The sequence below is a fragment of the Salvelinus fontinalis genome, chromosome 2 (genome assembly GCF_029448725.1).
Source record: "Salvelinus fontinalis isolate EN_2023a chromosome 2, ASM2944872v1, whole genome shotgun sequence".
NCBI lineage: Eukaryota > Metazoa > Chordata > Actinopteri > Salmoniformes > Salmonidae > Salvelinus > Salvelinus fontinalis.
In genome coordinates this window covers 66,209,460-66,231,947 of record NC_074666.1, presented here as the reverse complement: position 1 = coordinate 66,231,947, position 22,488 = coordinate 66,209,460, and the positions used below count along the sequence as shown (strand labels likewise).

Here is a 22,488-nt window from a genome sequence, read left to right as displayed (position 1 = left end):
TTGACTGGCCAATATTCTCTGACGGCTAAAGCAGTTTCTTCCTTGCAGTCGGGCCAGCCCATCATAATCACAGACCTCAATGCCTGGAGTTGTCCGTCCCTGTCTGTGTGCTGTCTGATTTGTATAAGGCGCTGGTCCGTAACATTGAGGTAGTCAGCCTGGTTGATGTGTTCAACATCCACTTGCTCTGTTTGTAAGCTGCACACTGCGTGTTGTTCATGCATGGAGCGTGTGTAAATGCCTGATGCAGTAGCCCTGCTGAGCGTGTCACTCACATACATCTCTGGCCCTGGCTTATCCACCACCTTGAGGTTGTAGTTTTGTAGGGCCAGTAGCATACTCTGCAGTCGTTTTGGGGCATTCAGAAGAGGCTTGCTGAATATAGCAATAAGGGGCTTGTGATCTGTCTCTGCGGTAATATTGTCGCGCCCGTACAGGTAGTGGTGGAAGCGTTGGCATGCAAACACAATGCTGAGGCACTCCTTCTCTATCTGGGCATAGTTCTGCTCTGTTAGGGTGAGTGCCCTAGAGGCGAATGCCACAGGCTGGCCCTCCTGCATGAGGCAACAGCCAAATCCATACTGGCTTGAGTCACTCTGAATCGTGACAGGTTTTGACACATTGTAGTATCGCAGTACAGGTGTCTGGGTGACCAGTTTTTTTATTTCCCTCACCGCTGCGTCATGTTTGGGAGCCAATGCCAGATGGCGTCCTTGTCCATGAGCCTCCTTAGTGGCTCACACACTTCAGAGAGCCGCGGTAGGAATTTGGCCAGGTAAGTGACGAATCCGGCGAAGCGCAGCACGCCCTTCACGTCAGATGGGTGGGGCATTTCCAAGACAGCCTTCACTTTTTCAGGATCCGCCTTCAATCCGGTGGAGGACAAGATGTGCCCATGAAAGTGGACCTCTGGCACTTTAAACTGAAGCTTTTTTATGCTTAGCCTTAGCTTGACCTGTCTGCATCTGACCATCAGGGCCAGCAGCTTGGCGTCATGGTCACATTCTGCCTCCTCATCACTGTCCCCACAGCCCACTACGAGGATGTCATCTGCTATGGGTTCCACGCCACTGAGTCCCATCAACAGCTCGTGCTGTTTCCGCTGATACACCTCTGGAGCCACGGAGACACCAAACGGAAGCTTCAACCACCTCTTCCTGCCCCAGGGTGTCCAAAAGGTGGTCATGTAGCTGCTGGGCTCGTCGAGCTTGCACTGCAGGAAGGCATCTCTGGCGTATTCAATGTATTGGGGTTGTCTACTGCAGAGTTGGCTGTAGTATTAGCATTAGCTGTGGCAAAGGGGAATTTCTTTACTGGCTGCCTGAATGTAGCATTGACATTGTCCATATGTTGCCTTTCTAGCTCCATTGACCTTATCCGTATATCAGTAAGCTCTGCTGCACGGCATGTCTCCACTGCCAAGACCAGCGTCAGGTCACGTTCTCTCAGCAAACGTCTGCGGGTGCCCTCATCAGTTATGCCAAGCACAATCTTATCTCTGATCAGTTCATCTCTTAAAGCACCATAGTCACATGTAGCTGTCTTTTCCCTTAACCTAGTGACAAAGCTGTCAATGGACTCCCCGTCCTCCTGTTTGCAACAACCGAACACATACCGCTCGTAGATGACGTTCTTTGTTGGCTTAAAGTAATGTTCAAGAGCATCAAGAATAGCTATAGCATTACCTTGCTGAGCTGCTGTTAGGTTCAGGTTGTTTTTGTATACGTGTCGGCATTCAGTTCCCATTATAGTCCTCAAAGTGGCAGCCACTACCTCCTTTTCCAGAAGTCCCGTTGCTAGCGCATAGTCCTCCCATTCACCTCTAAACGTATCCTAGTTCGTGCTCCAATCCCCGTTGAGCTTCATAACGGCGGGAGGGGGGATGTTTGCTGCCATGTCTAACCGGTGCTAACAACACTCAAGCTAACTAGCAAACTCACTAAGGCCAATTCCGGCAAAATTTTACTCAAATAAGCATTTGTTTGGTAAACCAGAACAGGTGACTCTAATTTGCGGAAAGCATGGTTAGTTATCCCTCTTCTGACACCATGTTTGAATGTTAAATGACGAGACAGAGACATTGATGCGAGTAACCAGCCTTGTTCTGTACATCACAATACCTCCAGGTATCTCAAGCACCCGGTATAAATACACGAGTTGCAGTAATGAACATTTACCAACAGATGGCATCACTGTGCCATCTTACACCCATAACAGCGGGTTGCAGGAGAGTATGTTGAAAAATAAAATAAAAACAAATATATATATGCAAAGAAAAAAAGATATATACACGGGACACGACAAGACGAAGACAAAAACGCCGGACTGCTACGCCATCTTAGGGTGACCGCAGAGCGCCACCCTTCTTAGATGCAGCCCGTCCTGTGGGCAGGGACACGCATAGGCGGAAATCCCAGGGGGGACGGGGGGGACACGACGCCCCCATCCTGGGAAAAATATGATTTGCCCCCCCCCCCCAATATATCACTGTAAACATAACTATGTAATTTCAATAATATTAATAATACGCAATGAAAGCACTTATGCTGATTATAGACACTTAATAGCGCGTTTTTAAGTTTCAAAAGATTGCAACCCCCGCCCTTTTCCTCACAATGGTTTGATCCACTGCCAGTTCTTTAGCTGGTAAGGTAAAACAGGGTTCGTATCTACTGTGTGAAAGGCACTCAATGCACGTAACTGACGTGAGGTTTATCTAGTCAATCGGCCATAGCAATGTTTTTTTTTTATGTTGGCAGGGTTCACACACACACACACACTAGCTGAATTTGCAGAGCTAGCAAGCAAACTAAAGCAAACATTAACCATCAAGCTAGCTAGTACCTATTCCATTTATGTGGCGTCGTCAAAGATGGAATCTTTGCTATCGTCAGTTTATTCCAAGATCAGCATGCAGTTGGAGTGCTTCAAAGTCCCTGTGTGGAGGTTAGCGATAAACTGAAGTCCAAACTGAACAGAACAGAACTACACTCTCTTCTACCATTATCTTAAATATATTTAATGGTCTCGTTGCAAAAGCTAAATTGTCGCTAGTGAACTTTTTATTTCATATATTATTTCACCTTTATTTAACCAGGTAGCAAAGATTATAGCAAACACCACAGAAACGGAATTGGTGCTCGCTAGCTTTGCAAATCCAGCTATTGTTGGAAGCCAGCCAATATGAAACAAACTATTAAAATTACGAAAGGTTGCAGCATATGTTGTGTAAATGGTGAACTCATACAGCTGTCAACTCTTGTCACTGCAATCCGTTTCACATTTGCTAGCTACCTTTTAGATCGAAGCACATATAGAATGATAGAACGAAGCACATATAGAATGATAGAAGATAAGATGATAGAAGCTCATCTCCTACTGTAAATGTGTGTGTATCCAGCCAGCCAGGTAGAAAAATTGCAGGAAAAAGACGGACATCAGAGTATTTTTCAGTACACCAAAACGCAAAGTAAGAACCCTAGTAGCCTAATATCTCAAAGACTAGTTGATAAAATGTTCATAAGAAAGAAGTGAAATGCTAATGGAAATGTTTCACAATGATGTCATTAGGCAGAGCAGGCAACAGATGGCACACAGACAGCAGAGTTGGGGACAGATATGCAGGGACAGACTGGCAGAGACAGGGAGTCTCAGGTAAGTTTGATGAGTCTTTGTTTGACAACATTATGAAAGGTTCCCAATTTTTTTTAGTTGTAAAATAGGGACATAATTGGAAAATGCCATGGATACCCCCACTCTCAACTTAAACTGGTGACTGAACTAAGATTTGTTTAAGGCAATGGTATTGCTGTCGTGATTAATTGTGTAGTTTTGGGTACTGGTAGTTACGAGTACAGCAAACACCTTATTTATTTTCTAGGAGACAGACTGAGTCAGTGAGGGTGGTGAAAGGGAAAGAGCCAGGGAGAGAGACTTCAGAGAACAATGTCACAGCCACGGCAGGACCAGGTGTCACCCTTGTTGCCAGCAGCACCAGTATAGGGGACAGTGGCACAGCAATATCCAGTTACCTCAGTGATGGCACAAAACTATATCAGTCACACCCACAGTGCAGGATTTAGGAACTGGAGAAAAGCCATTGAAAAATTCACAGCACATCAAAACTGCCAAACCCACCACCACTTTGTAACTGTAACAGCACACCAGCTAAATCCAATCAGTGTCCAGTTATCCAGCGTGTGGGGTCAACAGCAGGAGGACGCAAGGCATTGCTTGATGAAAATTGTTAGTTCGGTGCGGCATGTAGTAAGACAGGGACAAGCCTTTAGAGGCCACACGGATGACAGTGGGAATTTATACCAGCTTTTGAAACTTAGGGCAGAAGAGGATGATCCCATTTTACTGAAGTGGTTAACAGAGCGTACCACAATGTACAAAGGCCCCAAAGCACGGAATGAAATTCTGAACATCATGGCCAATACAGTCATTCGAGCCATTGCAGCTGAGATTAGGTCTCTTCCGATTGTACAATTTTCATTAATTGTTGATGGTACTCAAGATGTCTCTGGTGCTGAACAGGAGAGTGTCTGTCTGCGTTATATTGACCATGACCTTGTCCCTCACAAGGAGTTTATTGGGCTATACAGGGTGTTCGGAGACAACAGGCGAGGGCATTGCGAAAGTGGCAACTGATGTGTTATGGAGGCTCAATTTGCCCATGTCTGGCTTACGTGGGCAGAGTTACGATGGTGCCTCAAACATGGCAGGAAAATACACAGGTGCACAGGCAATTGTAAGGAGGCAGCAGCCATTAGCCCTCTATGTCCATTGTGGAGCACACAGTAAATCTGATTACACAGGCTGGCTGCTCAGCCTCCCCACTGATCCGGGATTCCCTTTCTTGGGTCCATCAGTTAGGTGTCCTCTATAGCCAGTCAGGAAAGTTTAAGAGCATGTTTGAATCAATTGCCACATCTAAAGATACAAATCTGACCACCTTGAAACCCCTATGTCCAACAAGGTGGACTGTGCGGAATACTGCTATTAGAGCTGTGCTAGGGCAGTATGAGCGGGTACTAAGCAGCCTAGAGGAGATGGCAAAAACTGCATCCAAGACAGCTTCAACTGCCAGTGGCTTATTCGAGCACTTCAACAAAGGCAAGACTGTCTAAGCTTGTGTGTCTAAGACTGTGTGTCTAAGCTTGAATGTCTAAACATTTCACTGCAGAAGAAAACTCAGACTGTCTCTGGTATGCAGGCTGCAGTCGAGTGTGTGCGGTCATCTCTTAGGGGCAAGGGAAATGACGAAAGCTACCTTTGACTGTATGAGAAAGCAACAACATTGATTGACTCTATTGAATCCATTGAGACGCACTCAAGACGATTTGCTGGGAAAGCAGTGGATCACTATAGGGCAGAATTTCTTTAAGTGTTGGATGGTGTGGAGGCTCAGTTTGGTGACCGTTTTGACCAGGACAGTCTAAACGTCCTGCAAAAGTTGGAAAGAGCGTTTCTCACGGGGGAGTTGGCTGAGTCTCTAGATCAGTACCCTGAGCTGAACATAGATTCTCTTTCAGTGCAGATCCCTCTCTTTCACAACAAATACCCCTGTAGCAGCAGTGGAGAGGCAGCAGAGGTCCTCAGGAGGCTTCCAGGGGAGGTGCGGGGGTTGTTTGACCAAGTTGAGGTGCTGATCAGAATTTTGAGACTGAACGGCGTAGTTGTCTGTAATGTACATAAAGACAGGCTGGACAGTCTCAAGAGGGAAAATATCTGCCAGAAATTTGTTAGATCCATTGAAACCCACAAACATATGTTCAGTTCTTTTGTTCAGTAATGTGTATAGCAATGTTTCTCAACCTTTTTTGGGGTACTGGAACACCTGCATATTTTGAGGCAAGGCAGGAAAGGTTTTGAGCGGTCCTCAGGGACCTCCACCCCTCTCTATATTATATGTAAACTTACTGGAAACCTTGTGCTGAATACATTCATTACACTTTTTTATTTCACGGACCCCTTGCAATTACACCATGGACCCCTGTTTGAGAACCCCTGGTGTATAGTATGATATTTTGTCACACCCTGGCCTTAGTTATCTTTGTTTTCATTATTATTTTAGGTAGGTCAGGGTGTGACATGGGGACGTTTGTGTGTTTTTGTATTGTCTAGGGTGTTGTATGGTTTAGGGGGTTAAATAGAGTAGATGGGTTAGTGTTCAGTGTGGGTGTCTAGGAAAGTCTATGGTTGCCTGAATTGGTTCTCAATCAGAGACAGCTGGTTATTGTTGTCTCTGATTGGGAGCCATATTTAAGGCAGCCATAGGCTTTAGCTTTTTGTGGGTAATTGTCTATGTCAGTGTGTAGTGGTCAGTGTCAGCACCATTTCTGTTTATATAGCTTCACGGTCGTCAGTTTGTTGTTTTGTTTCGTTCGTTGCTCTTCTCAAATAAAAGAAGAATGTATTTCTCACACGCTGCGTTTTGGTCCTCTCTACAAAGTCAAGACGATCGTGACATATTGGTTCTTTTGTTTAGTAGTTTTTAGTACATGACAGTACACTTACTAATTATTTATTTAATGTTATTTTATTTAAAATTGCATACTTTGTGTGACATACTTACATAGCTGCTGTTTGAAGAGTTGAGACACTGACTGAAGGATATTTTGGTTGATTTATTTTGGTTATTCATTGAAGTAGTTATTTTGCTTTGAGAACTGTGCTTATTTGTATCTTTTTGTTCTTGTAAAACTATTGTAGTAGACTCAGGCCAGTGGAGACCAACTTTGTGTGTAACGGCTGCTCTCCTCCTCTTCGTCTGAAGAGGAGAAGCATGGGTCGGACCAATACGCATCGAGGTATGCAGTCATAATGAATTTATTTAAATGATAGACGAACACGAAACACTTGAGAATATACAAAATAACAAACGCAGTCAACAGACCTGGACACGAACTTACATATAACGTGAAGAACGCAATAACAGGAAAACTGACTACATAAAACGAACAAACAAACAAAACCGAAAACAGTCCCGTGTGGCATAACATACAGTATATCACAAAAATGAGTACACCCCTCACATTTTTGTAAATATTTGAGTATATCTTTTCATCTGACAACACTGAAGAAATGACACTTTGCTACAATGTAAAGTAGTGAGTGTACAGCTTGTATAACAGTGTAAATTTGCTGTCCCCTCAAAATAACTCAACACACAGCCATTAATGTCTAAACCACTGGCAACAAAAGTGAGTACACCCCTAAGTGAAAATGTCCAAATTGGGCCCAATTAGCCATTTTCCCTCCCCGGTGTCATGTGACTCGTTAGTGTTACAAGGTCTCAGGAGTGAATGGGGAGCAGGTGTGTTAAATTTGGTGTCATCGCTCTCACACTCCCTCATACTGACTGGTCACTGGAAGTTCAACATGGCACCTCATGGCAAAGAACTCTCTGAGGATCTGAAAAAAATAATTGTTGCTCCACATAAAGATGGCCTGGGCTATAAGAAGATTGGCAAGACCCTGAAACTGAGCTGCAGCACGGTGGCCAAGATCATACAGCGGTTTAACTGGACAGGTTCCACTCAGAACAGGCCTCGCCATGGTCGACCAAAGAAGTTGAGTGCACGTGCTCAGCGTCATATCCAGAGGTTGTCTTTGGGAAATAGACGTATGAGTGCTGCCAGCATTGCTGCAGAGGTTGAAGGGGTGGGGGGTCAGCCTGTCAGTGCTCAGACCATACGCCGTACACTGCATCAAATTGGTCTGCATGGCTGTCGTCCCAGAAGGAAGCCTCTTCTAAAGATGATGCACAACAAAGCCCGCAAACAGTTTGCTGAAGACAGGCAGACCAAGGACATGGATTACTGTAACCATGTCCTGTGGTCTGATGAGACCAAGATAAACTTATTTGGTTCAGATGGTGTCAAGCGTGTGTGGCGGCAACCAGGTGAGGAGTACAAAGACAAGTGTGTCTTACCTACAGTCAAGCATGGTGGTGGGAGTGTCATGGTCTGGGGCTGCATGAGTGCTGCCGGCACTGGGGAGCTACAATTCATTGAGGGAACCATGAATGCCAACATGTACTGTGACATAATGAAGCAGAGCATGATCCCCTCCCTTCGGAGACTGGGCCGCAGGGCAGTATTCCAACATGATAACGACCACAAACACACCTCTGAGACGACCACTGCCTTGGTAATGAAGCGGAGGGTAAAGGTGATGGACTGGCCAAGCATGTCTCCAGACTTAAACCCTATTGAGCATCTGTGGGGCCTCCTCAAACGGAAGGTGGAGGAGTGCAAGGTCTCTAACATCCACCAGCTCCGTGATGTCGTCATTGAGGAGTGGAAGAGGACTCCAGTGGCAACCTGTGAAGCTCTGGTGAACTCCATGCCCAAGAGGGTTAAGGCAGTGCTGAAAAATGATGGTGGCCACACAAAATATTGACACTTTGGGCCCAATTTGAACATTCTCACTTAGGGGTGTACTCACTTTTGTTGCCAGCGGTTCAGACATTAATGGCTGTGTGTTGAGTTATTTTGAGGGGACAGTAAATTTACACTGTTATACAAGCTGTACACTCACTACTTTACATTGTAGCAAAGTGTCATTTCTTCAGTGTTGTCAGATGAAAAGATATACTCAAATATTTACAAAAATGTGAGGGGTGTACTCACTTTTGTGATATACTGTACACTGACACAGACACAGGAGACAACCACCCACAAACAAACAGTGTGAAAACACCTACCTTAATATGGCTCTCAATCAGAGGAAATGAAAACCACCTGCCTCTAATTGAGAGCCATATCAGGTCACCCTTAACAAACATAGAAACACACAACATAGACTACCCACCCAAACTCACGCCCTGACCGTCAAACACATACAAAATAACAGAAAACCGGTCAGGAACGTGACATTGTGATGGTTCTCAATGGAGATTATTTTAGACGAGATCACACCATGTTCATTGTATTTACGAAAACTGCACCCATACAGTGTACAATACCATTGCCACCTACTGGCCTTTCTTGGTATTGCTGGTTGTACGTACAAATACCTGCATACATACTGGACTGATAAGGAACACTGCTATAACTATTATTATTAGTAGTATTATAATGATTTAAACATTTGAACAAGTTGGGACAACCCTTCAGTTAACTACCTATCAATTATCCAGTAGTAGTGATTATGGTTCCTCAATATACATTTAACATATTACAGCGTAGGCTATGTGTTACAGCACCACTTTTGGTGTCCCCCTCAGGAGTTGCTCTTGAGAAAATGTCATGTTATTGTCCCCTCCAAAGTTTATATCAGCTTTTCGCCCCTGGGGACACGTTGCATTTCTGAAGGCGAAAAGCCATACTGGAAATGGTACTTTCTCTTTGTGGGAAGAAGAGATGGGTAGTGTATAACCTGCAGTATAGCAAAAGAATATGCGAACCCCAGCGACACACTACGTAAGACCAGCAGTGTAATCTAGCTGTTGTGTGAGTTTCTAAGGAAAACGAGGATAGTTACTGTCTGTACTGTAAACTAAAGTAACAAAACCATAGTAAACCCAGCTATATACTGAAACCCTTAGTGTAATAGATCTCAGATGTATGTTTCCAGGAGAAACTAGGGTAGTTACTGTCTTAATTTTAAGTACAACAGAAAACTAGTAAGCCCAGCGTCACGCTGTGCAAGACCTCAGTGTTATAGATGAAAAGTGAGTTTCTAAGGGAAACTAAGATAGTTACTGTAAAGTAGTGCAATGTATCAACTATAGTAAACCCAGCTACACACTGTGTGAAAACAACACCAGTGTAATCTCACTATGATGTGGCTACCATAAACTCAGCCCAATACTGGAAAATTAAGCCAACAGTGTAATATTACTGTGTCTATAATATACACTGAAAGAGGTGGAAGTATTGCAGAGGCAGCTGTTTAAGGGCGCCAGCTGCAGCACTAATTGGCACTCGGGGCTAATCTGAAATTCTTACTCAGAATGTATACTGCTGCGTGGAAGGATACCATATTGGAGTGACCCAGTATAATGCTACATACTGTAACTCTACAGAGCGCACTGACTACAATGAATGGCTAAATTACTTCCGGACACTAAGGGTCCTCAGAGCTGCTCCTCACCAAATATTTTTATAACTAAACCAAGATACATCACAGCCTGTCGTTTCCAATGGGAACAATTGAGTCATAGTGGGCAGGACAAACAAGAAGGTGGGCAGAGCCATGCACAAGTTAGCGAGATCCTATTGGTCCGTTCTAGCACGTATCGGCATAATTCCGTTACGGAACGCCTACTCTGTGAAGTGCTCGTGTGCAATAACTCAATTCACCTTTATATTCCTAAACAACACAATAAAAAAAACTTTGGCAACGGGTAAAGTGTACAAAACGTAGTCCACTCTGTTCATAACATATTGTAGTTTTGGGAACAGAAAACTGTATTGAGATCAAATGTTTCATCAATGAGAAAATGTGAAGAATGTCTGCCAAAATCCATCTCCTTCCATCTTTTCCCATTGCCAACCACTGGGCTTTCTCGAACAGCAATATTTAGTAGTGAGTGTCAACGCCAAGCAGATGCTTCACATTTATACATCCTGTGAAATATCTGTCTCGTTGTTCTGTCTGTGTCCTCACCGATCTGTTGTGCTTTGACCAAGACACACCATGAATTCAACAGGGATTATCACCAATCCATTATGCGTGTTGATGAGATGTTTAGAAGTAGTTGCCATTTTATGATGTAGGCTTCTTTACATTAAATAAGAATAAGACTCTCAGTTAAGAATACAGGAAAACAAACTGTAGCAACCAGGACCTTTCTGATGTTGCACACTCTTGAAAAGCACCCTGATAAGTATAATACATTTTGCACCATGAGTAGAATTGTATCTTCCAGATTTAGGGTCTATACTACTGTTGGCTATTGTCATTCTGTGTAACACAATTAGAGCAGTAACTTGGGACAGCATTGTGTAAACCTCACAGGAGGTTGGTGGCACCTTAATTGGGGAGGATGTGCTCGTGGTAATGGCTGAGGCGGAATGAGTCGAATAGTTTCAAATAGATCAAACGCATAATTTGATGCCATTCCCTTCGCTCCGTTCCAGCCATTATTATGAGCCGTCCTCCCCTCAGCAGCTTCCACTGGTAAACTTTTATTTTTTTATTAAAGTCAAGAACGGTTGAAATTAAAATGTATCGCATCACAAAATAGATGTACAAGCCAAACAATTATTCATAAGCAAAGAAATGCATTTCTGGAACAAGCTTCTGGAAACACAAATTAGATATACAATAAACAAAAAAGGCACTGTTGGAACAGGCTTTGATGCTTTTAACTTATTAAGAACTTTCATCCCCTTACTCATTGGACCTCCCACTCCCCCCCTTTGCGGTCAGGTGCATATTTCAGGCAGGCTGACATTGCCTGTAGTATTTCTGCCCCTGTAGCCTTTGATTCGCCAAGACTCACACCTGCTGTAAAGGGGATGCTGTGTGGATGTTTTTCAGCAGCAGGGACTGGGACACTAGTCAGAACAGAGGGAAAGATGAACGGAGCAAAGTACAGAGAGATCCTTGATGAAAACCTGCTCCACAACGCTCAGGACCTCAGACTGGGGCGCAGGTTCACCTTCCAACGGGACAACAACCCTAACCATACAACACAGGAGTGGCTTCGGGACAAGTCTCTGAATGTCCTTGAGTGGCCCAGCCAGAGCCCGGACATGAACCCGATCAAACATCTCTGGAGAGACCTGAAAATAGCTGTGCAGCAACGCTCCCCATCCAAACAGACAGAGCTTGAGAGGATCTGCAGAGAAGAATGGAAGAAACTCCCCAGATACAGATGTGCCAAGCTTGTAGCATCATACCCAGGAAGACTCGAGGCTTCAATTGCTGCCAAAGGTGCTTCAACAAAGTACTGAGTAAAGGGTCTGAATACTTACAGTAGCTGTCAAAAGTTTGGACACACCTACTCATTCAAGGGTTTTTCTTTACTTTTTCTATTTTCTATATTGTAGAATAATAGTGAAGACATCAAAACAACGAAATAACACATATGGAATCATGTAGTAACCAAAATAGTGTGAAACAAATCAAATATATTTATTATTTTAGAATCTTCAAAGGAGCCACCCTTTGCCTTGATGACAGCTTTGCACACTCTTGACAGCTTTGCATATTCTCTCAACCAGCTTCATCTGGAATGCTTTTCCAACAGTCTTGAAGGAGTTCCCACATGTGCTGAGCATTTGTTCACTGCTTTTGCTTCATTCTGCGGTTCAACTCATCCCAAACCATCTCAATTGGGTTGAGGTCGGGTGATTGTGGAGGCCAGGTCATCTGATGCAGCACTCCATTACTCTCCTTCTTGGTCAAATAGCCCTTACATAGCCTGGAGTTGTCCCATTAAGCGCAAACCAGATGGGATGGCGTATTGCTGCAGAATGCTGTGGTAGCCATGCTGGTTAAGTGGGCCTTGAACTCTAAATAAATCACAGACAGTGTAACCAGCAAAGCACTCCCACACCATCACACGTCCTCCTCCATTTTTCACGGTGGGAACCACACATGCAGAGATCATCCGTTCATCTACTCTGCTTCTCACAAACACATTGCGGTTGGAACAAAAAATCTCACTCTTCCACCAGGCTAATGTCCTTTGCTCGTGTTTCTTGGCCCAAGCAAGTATCTTCTTATGGGTGTGCTTTAGTAGTTGTTTCTTTGCAGCAATTCGACCATGAAGGCCTGATTCACGAGGTCTCCTCTGAACAGTTGTTGAGATGTGTCTGTTACTTGAACTTTGTGAAGCATTTATTTGGGCTGTAATTTCTTAGGCTGGTAACTCTAAAGAACGTATCCTCTGCAGCAGAGGTACACTACCGGTCAATAGTTTTAGAACACCAGGTCATTCTAGGGTTTTTCTTTATTTTTTAAAAAATGTTCTAAATTGTAGAATAATAGTGAAGATATCAAAACTATGAAATAACACATATGGAATCATGTTGTAACCAAAAGTGTTTAAAAAAATCTAAATATATTTGAGATTCTTTAAAGTAGCCACCCTGTGCCTTGATGACAGCTTTGCACACTCTTGGCATTCTCTCAACCAGCTACATGAGGTAGTCACCTGGAATGCATTTCAATTAACCGATGTGCCTTGCTAAAAGTTAATTTGTGAAATGTATTTTCTTCTTAATGTGTTTCAGCCAATCAGTTGTGTTGTGACAAGATAGCCCTATATGGTAAAATACCAAGTCCATATTATGGCAAGAACAGCTCAAATAAGCAAAGAGAAACGACAGTCCATCATTACCTTAAGACTTGAAGGTCAGTCAATCCGGAAAATTGTGAATTGCTGCAAAGAAGCCACTACTTAAGGACACCAATAAAAGGAAGAGACTTGCTTGGGCCAAGAAACACGAGCAATGTACATTAGACCGGTTGAAATGTGTCCTTTGGTCTGGAATCCAAATTGGAGATTTTTGTGAGATGCTGTGTGGGTGAACGGATGATCTCCGCATTTGTATTTCCCACTGTAAAGCATGTAGGAGGAGGTGCTATGGTGTGGGTGTGCTTTGCTGGTGACACTGTTAGGCGGAGCGACACAGGGGAGCACAAGAGCAGACTCAGATGAGGAAACAGGGATGAATGAACCAAAATATTTGTTACATAGAGAGATATGGAGTGCAAGTCCGGGGAAGCTCAGATGAGTTGCAGAAAAATCAGATGTGGAGACTGAGGTTGGAGTTTGCTTAGTAGAACAGGGTAAACACACCCTGAGGGGAATCCAAGGTAGTGGTGGTGAGTGAAATCCAGAGCAAGGTAGTTGGGTGGTGAGATGTGGAACAGGAGACAGAGCAGTAACTGCAATGAGAGGATAAACAGTGTCAGGCAGGGAAACAGGCACAGCACAGTAACAGGATCTTGAATAATCATAGATGGCTAGAATCATGAACTGACTGAGCAGAGATTACAATCTGGCAGAGTAGAAGTGGCAGGACTGAGTATTTGTAGAGGTCTTGATTATGGAACGAGTTGCAGCTGGTAGGGATCTGCTCTGACTCCAGCACACCTGCCAATCACACAATCACACAGAGAGGGAGAGAGAGAGAGTGTACGGGGGAGTAACTGCAGGTCAAGAAGACACCGGATGAACACCAAAGGGCGAAGAACAGAGCGGCACGTCTTACTCTTAATTGTAATCAGTGGACTAATGTAAATACTAGAGGTTGACCGATTAATCGGAATGGCCGATTCCAAGTTTTCATAACATTCGGAAATCTGTATTTTTGGATGCCGATTTAGCCGCTTATTTTTTATTTTTTTATATATATATTTGACACCTTTATTTAACTAGGTAAGTCAGTTAAAAACTTATTTTCAATGAAGGCCTAGGAACGGTGGGTTAACTGCCTTGTTCAGGGGCAGAACGACAGATTTTTACCTTGTCAGCTCAGGGATTCAATCTTGCAACCTTATGGTTAACTAGGTCAACGCTCTAACCACCTGCCTCACGAGGAGCCTGCCTGTTACGCGAATGCAGTAAGAAGCCAAGGTAAGTTGCTAGCTAGCATTAAACTTATCTTATAAAAAACAATCAATCAATCATAATCACTAGTTATAACTACACATGGTTGATGATATTACTAGTTTATCTAGCGTGTCCTGCGTTGCATTTAATCGATGCACATTCGCGAAAAAGGACTGTCGTTGCTCCAACGTGTACCTAACCATAAACATCAATGCCTTTCTTAAAATCAATACACAGAAGTATATATTTTTAAAACCTGCATATTTAGCTAAAAGAAATCCAGGTTAGCAGGCAATATTAACCAGGTGAAATTGTGTCACTTCTCTTGCGTTCATTGCACGCAGAGTCAGGATATATGCAACAGTTTGGGCCGCCTGGGTCATTGTGAACTAATTTGCCAGAATTCTACGTAATTATGACATAACAGTGAAGGTTGTGCAATGTAACAGGAATATTTAGACTTATGGATGCCACCCGTTAGATAAAATACGGAACGGTTCCGTATTTCACTGAAAGAATAAACGTTTTGTTTTCGAGATGATAGTTTCCGGATTTGACCATATTAATGACCTAAAGCTCGTATTTCTGTGTGTTATTATGTTATAATTAAGTCTATGATTTGATAGAGCAGTCTGACTAAGCGATGGTAGGCACCAGCAGGCTCCTAAGCATTCATTCAAACAGCACTTTTGTGCGTTTTGCCAGCAGCTCTTCGCAATGCTTCAAGCATTGCGCTGTTTATGACTTCAAGCCTATCAACTCCCGAGATTAGGCTGGTGTAACCGATGTGAAATGGCTAGCTAGTTAGTGGGGTGCGCGCTAATAGCGTTTCAAACATCACTCGCTCTGAGACTTGGAATAGTTGTTCCCCTTGCTCTGCATGGGTAATGCTGCTTTGAGGGTGGCTGTTGTCGATGTGTTCCTGGTTCGAGCCCAGGTAGCGGCGAGGAGAGGGATGGAAGCTATACTGTTACACTGGCAATACTTAAGTGCCTATAAGAACACCCAATAGTCAAAGGTATATGAAATACAAATGGTATAAAGAGAAATAGTCCTATAATTCCTATAATAACAACAACCTAAAACTTCTTACCTGGGAATATTGAAGACTCATGTTAAAAGGAACCACCAGCTTTCATATGTTCTCATGTTCTGAGCAAGGAACTGAAACGTTAGCTTTCTTACATGGCACATATTGCACTTTTACTTTCTTCTCCAACACTTTGTTTTTGCATTATTTAAACCAAATTGAACATGTTTCATTATTTATTTGAGGCTACATTGATTTTATTGATGTATTATATTAAGTTAAAATAAGTGTTTATTCAGTATTGTTGTAATTGTCATTATTACAAATACATTTTTAAAAATCGGCCAATTAATCGGTATCGACTTTTTTGGTCCCCCAATAATCGGTATCGGTATCGGCGTTGAAAAATCATAATCGGTCGACCTCTAGTAAATACTATGCATGCCAGTCTCTCTTGGCTAAGATTTAAGGAGAGACTGACTGCATCACTTCTTCTTTTTATAATTAATGTGTTGAAAATTCAAAATTGCTTGCGTCATCAACTTACACACAGCTTTGACACCCACTTACCCCATCACAATCCCAAAATCCAGAACAAATTAAAGAAAGTGTACAGTATTATATATAGAACTCCCTTCAATCTCATATTGCTCAAATGAACAGCAAATCTGTTTTAAAAAACAAACAGATAAAGCCACACTTCACGTCACAACGCCTCTCCCTTATTTGAGCTATTCTCGTCTATTAATGTTCTGTTTCATGTTTTGTGTGGACCCCAGGAAGAGTAGCTGCTGCTTTCATAACAGGGGTTTGGAGTTTCTAATAAAATACCCCGTCTTTAGTATATCTTCCTCCGTCTTGTTCAGGTTGAAGTCGAATTCCTCAACCGGACTCGAGTGACTGTCCTTTTAAAAAGGTCACAGATCTCATAAAGGAGTTCAAAGTACTGAATATAGTTTTATATTTGTTCACTTCCAAATATAACAACCTCATTTCTATATCATTCAAATAGTTAAAAAACTATGTGTCATACTTGCTTCTGGCATAAGTCAAGGGTCTGAGCCTTTGCAGCACTTTGGTGAGGGGGGGGGGGGGGGTCTCTCATCTGAAGAGGCAGAAGGAGGCCTCAGTCTCCCACATTTTTTTTTTTTCCCCCCTTTATTTAACCAGGTAGGCTAGTTGAGAACAAGTTCTCATTTGCAACTGCGACCTGGCCAAGATAAAGCATAGCAGTGTGAACAGACAACAACACAGAGTTACACATGGAGTAAACAATAAACAAGTCAATAACATGGTAGAAAAAAGAGGATCTATATACAATGTGTGCAAAAGGCATGAGGTAGGCAATAAATCGAATAATTACAATTTAGCAGATTAACACTGGAGTGATAAATCATCAGATGATCATGTGCAAGAAGAACATGACCTATCCTTGGAGCATGAAGGCTCAAGATTCTCTGCAGTAAAATATTCGACCACATAATGGCAATTGTTGGTACAATTCGAATACCTTTCCCAAATACATTGTTCAAGAATGAGAATCAGGGGTTGTTTACCCGGCATTTTAACCTTTTGCTTCTTAGTGGCTCTGGCACATGTTTCCTGGCGCCTTGGGGCAGATTTTAGTGGCGGCTTGGGTAGGCCTAAAAACAGAACACATGCAAGTGTAAAATAACGTCCGGCTTTTTCCTACACAACCTAAACACAATCAAATGTTTACCAAACTTTAAACCAAAATTCGAAATGGAGAGTTTCATACTTGCGTCTATTTGCAGCAACTTAGTGTGGGGAAATCCCTCAATTAAGAAGGCAAAAGGAGACCTCGAGGCCTCTCATGCTCCAGGGTTAAGCCATGTGAGAGACCAAGATGATTCTTTGGAATAAAAGATTGGACAACATCATGCCAATTGTTTTTACAATTAGAATACCTTTCTCAAATACAATAATGAAGAATAAGGAGTTGGGTCGTCCTCACCATCATTACAGCGTTTTAGCCTTTTGTATCTTGTAAGCAGTGGCACAGGTTTCCTGGTGCTTCGGGGCATATTTTGTTGTGGGGCTTGGGTAGGCAAAATTAACATGCAAGTGTAAAATAACATCCAGCCTTTTTCTACTCACATTTGTCATATGAAAACAACCTTGACACATGACCAAACTTTAAGACAAAATTCGACAACATGCCAAAGTTAACCTTCCTAGTCCTTGGCCTGGAAATCCAGAAGGATTTCAGCTCAGTTTCATGTTTGTTTCGCTAGTCCAACAATGGTGAAACGTGGAGGGATTCTGTCTGGGTTGAGGCGACCTTCCCGCTACCCACGTACTTGTAGATTTGAACAGATCAGCTAAAGTAATACGGTACAATGTCCTCCCAGTCTATCAAAAGGCAAGGTGGTTGTTCAGTGGCAATGGTTTAGGGACAAGGGGTCAATTTACTAATCAGCATTGCAGGCTAACATACCTTGGGGGCTGTAGTGGCTAGAGGTGGCAGATTACATTCCTCATGCAATTCTAAACACACGACAGTATACAGAAATAAAAACCATGCCAAGTAAATTGAATGTACACAAACTGTCAATGTGTGTTAAAACGTACCAGTTCTAAATTCTTTTGGTTTCTCTTCGAAAATCTCCTCTGTTTCACTGGCTTCTGTGATTTCAACATTGCTATTTTGATTCTGAATGGTGGGGTGAGGGTTTGAATAATTTAACAGTCATTTTTAACAACCAGCTGTTGTTTTTACTAAGTGTAATGTATCTGCTATGTACCGGATGTCAGTTTTATTCTTGGAAGCTGAAATGACTTCCATTTCAGAGAGGTGTGTGAGCCAATCCTTTATTGTGTTGTCATATTTATTTGGGAGCCACCACACTGTTTGGTCTTTGATCCAGTATTCTGGATTAACATGTACTTCCTTCTCATTTTCCATCCACACTGCTCTGGCCCACATCATCTGAGATTAAAACCTGGGGAAATATACATTATTATACTGTCACGTTCTGACCATAGTTCTTTTGTATTTTCTTTGTTTTAGTGTGATCAGGGCGTGAGTTGGGTGGGTAATCTATGTTTTCTATTTCTGTGTTGGTTTTCTGTGTTTGGTCTGACATGGTTCTCAATCAGAGGCAGCTGTCAATCGTTGTCGCTGATTGGGAACCATATTTAGGTATCCTGTTTTCTGTTGGGTTTTGTGGGTGGTTGTCTTCAGTCTTTGTGTGTCTGCACCAGATAGAACTGTTTCGGTTTTCACTTTTGTTGTTTTGTATTTTGAAGTGTTCTGTTTTTTGAATTGTATTAAATTAAGATGAACACTAACTGCGCTACGCTTTGGTCCTCTCCTTCCACCGACGAAAGCCGTTACATATACAATATAATATAAGCCATAATTGCAAACCAAACTATTCCAATAGTTTGCAGACACAGCCTTGCTGATGAGGTCCTCGGGAGAAATATTTTTTTTATTTTGCGTTTTGTGGATATTTGAGCTACTACGTGGGAAAATGAAGAAGTTGTCAGTTTTTTTTTTTTACCCCCTTTTCTCCCCAATTTTCGTGGTATCCAATCGCTAGTAATTACTATCTTGTCTCATCGCTACAACTCCCGTATGGGCTCGGGAGAGACGAAGGTCGAAAGCCATGCGTCCTCCGAAGCACAACCCAACCAAGCCGCACTGCTTCTTAACATAGCGCGCCTCCACCCCGGAAGCCAGCCGCACCAATGTGTCGGAGGAAACACTGTGCACCTGGCCTCCGACCAATGTGTCGGAGGAAATACCGTGCACCTGGCCCCCTTGGTTAGCGCGCATTGCGCCCGGCCCGCCACAGGAGTCGCTGTAGCGCGATGAGACAAGGATATCCCTATCGGCCAAACCCTCCCTAACCCGGACAACGCTAGGCCAATTGTGCGCCGCCCCACGGACCTCCCGGTCGCGGCCGGCTGCGATAGAGCCTGGGCGCGAACCCAGAGACTCTGGTGGAAGTTGTCCGTTTGAGTATGGTTAATGACATCACAGACAAGCCTTCCATTGTCTCTTGTTTATTAGAAAATGCATATCTCTCCTGGAAGAGGAAGCAACCATCTCACGTGCTAAATTTGATGTACGATTGGATGTTCTTGGCGGTATGTTTCACTTGGATTCATTAAGACAGTCACATCGTGGGCTTTTGCTGGAACATTTAAGCCACTGCAGCTGGTTCTCCAACTTAAAGCCATTAAGCTCAATGAGTGAGCAGTTGTGAAATGCAACTTCTGCCAAGTACATTGTACACTGTAAATGCATCTCCATAGTAATTAAGGTAACCACTGGGCACAGACGTCAGTTCAACGTCTAGTTTGGATTCACATTTGGTTGAGTTGTCAACTAATGTGAATTCAACGTGAAATCAACAAAACAAATGTCACCATGTCATTGGATTTAGGGTGAAAGTTGGGTGAAAAAAAGACGAAATGCCCTTACGTTGATGACTTTTTGCAAATCCAATTAGTTTTCCATGTTGATTCAACCCCCTAGGTGACACAGGCCCATTTTAATGGCCTTTGAAACTCTGTGACTTTTTTCAGGGCCTTTCTTCTCTCTGACGCCTTGACCCTTTGTCTTTCCCATCAGCTTGAGAACGTTGCCTTTAAAAGGTGCTTAGCTTAAAAGCATAATGGGATTTAATCCTGGACTTAGTACAGCCCACACTCAGTCAACAAACGCTTGTGGCAAAGTATCACAATAGCTGTTGTGTACAGGCTACAGACTTGGGTAGGGCATGCGTGTTGCAATGGTCACCAAAGCTGTTCCGACTGAGTGACGACTAAGACTAAAAAGTGTAAAATATTATATTTAGCAACCAATGGATCTCTTTATTTAAATACAGATACATTACTTTCCCCTCTCTTGAGTAAAACAGGTCATAACATAAGTCAATTGATCTGACAAGGAATAGTGCCTTGTGACAGTGATGTACAGTATATGATCCTGAGTTTGGTCTTCAAGACAACTTTGTAATGCACAGTGGTGTAAAGTACTTTAAGTAAAAAATACTTGAAAGTACTACTTATGTAATTTTTTGTAGTATTTATACTTTACTATTTATGTTTTTGATAACTACTAGATTCCTAAAGAAAATATTGTACTTTCAAAGTACTCATTACATTTTGAATGCTTTGCAGGATGGGAAAATGGTCTAATTTACACACTTATCAAGAGAAGACGTGGTCATCCCTACTGCCTCTGGTCTGGTGGACTCACTTAAAACAAATGTATATTTTGTAAATAATGTCTGAGTGTTGGAGTGTGCCCCTGGCTATCCGGACATTTTAAAACAAGAACAATGGTGCATCTTCTTTGCTTAATTACATGTCATTTGTAATTTGCAAATTACATTTACTTTTGATACTTAAGTATATTTAAAACCAAATACTTTTAGAATTTTACTCTAGTAGTATTTTACTGGCTGTCTTTCACGTTTACTTGAGTAACGTTCTATACATTTATTGTCGTGGAATGTTTCGGATTCAAAGGAGAGAGACTTTTAGATTTCTTCAAAACAATCCAACTTTATTATCGATTAAGAATTGCAATCATGGAGCTGATCAGCGACCACCCATCGGTAATTGTTGAGAGCCCAATGAGCAGATTTACTGCTCTTTATAGCAAAGTGCATCCTCCTGAATGTTCATGACAAATAACAGATGTGTAGAATTATACAAAGGTACATTGTGATATCAAGCAACAGACAGTAAGATTTACATTGCACCGGGTTTCTGTCTCTAGGTTATTGCTTATACAGAAATACTAATGTAACGTAGGACACTAGGTCCTTCCCTCAAATGATGAAGTCCAGTATTCATCTGCGATGTGGGAGAAATACACTGCAGGGAGGGTTTACCTGGCCCTGGCAAACAGGCCAGCATTTCACACAGACACTAATCATATGAAATGGAATGCAGTCTAGGTTTTATCACCAAGGCATCGAAAATCAATTGTCAGCGTTAAGCATCAGAGGCTCCTCTCAGGAGAACAGACAGAGTGTGAAAGTACTAATACAAGAATACATTCTAATATAAAGTAATGTGAATAACATAATGTTGTAATTTCCACCATGTGATCTAGAATTTTACTCAAGTATGACATTTGGGTACTTGTTCCACCACTGGTCATGCATGAGTATATATCATGTTCAGTTGGTAGGATATTAACTGCTTGGTTACACATTAAAAGTTAGATAAATCCAGTCCTACTGTTATGCCACTAGTAGACCTATCCTACCTCCTGAAATATCCTGCAATATCTACAGTATTTGATCATGACCAATACAACACATGAAATGTGCTTAACAGTATAGACAATCACACTGATGACACACACAAAGAATGGAAGTGACACTTGAAAAACATTCTGTTCCTGAAATGGAGGGCAGGCAAACAATTGTCTGTCATTAATGTTTCTGTCAGGATAAACCAGTACTAACTCACAGTTGAGGAAGTTTTGCAGGGAGAATTGTTGAAGGAAGAATATTTATTTTCTCTCCCTCCCCCTCCCCTCCCCCATCTCTTTCTGCCCAGGGGGAATCCTAATGGTTACCAAGGCAACATGACAAGTGACTTGGCATGGATCATCAGAGCTTGTCTCTTTGTGAGTTCTAGACTCTATATTGCCTCATCATTTCTCACCGACACTATTCAAGCTGCCACACCACTGACAGGCACACCTGCAGCTGGAGATACCAGTACCCATCTGGGATTCGCTCACGTTGTCATATAAAACAGTCCGCCATGAATCTTTGATACCCTGAATTGACTGGAAAAGGTTTGACCGCAACCCTGAAACACACACAGCTCCTACTACTTATGTGCACGTTGTTTAGCTGTATATGAATGAAACAAAGTTTGAATTCTATCTGATGTGGTTGTTGTGAAATTGCCTATAATTCAATTAGGTATTCACTATTAT

The 22,488-nt window shown here is 42.5% G+C and overlaps 1 protein-coding gene across 1 annotated transcript in view; it reads left to right on the top strand.

Moving 5' to 3' along the window:
• Positions 1 to 22,488, top strand: part of LOC129823755 (uncharacterized) — a 68,718-nt gene that overhangs the window by 15,406 nt on the left and 30,824 nt on the right. The window contains exon 2 of the mRNA XM_055882721.1: positions 22,101 to 22,170. Coding sequence (XP_055738696.1) covers positions 22,101 to 22,170 — 70 coding nt within the window. The remainder of the gene's footprint in view (positions 1 to 22,100; positions 22,171 to 22,488) is intronic.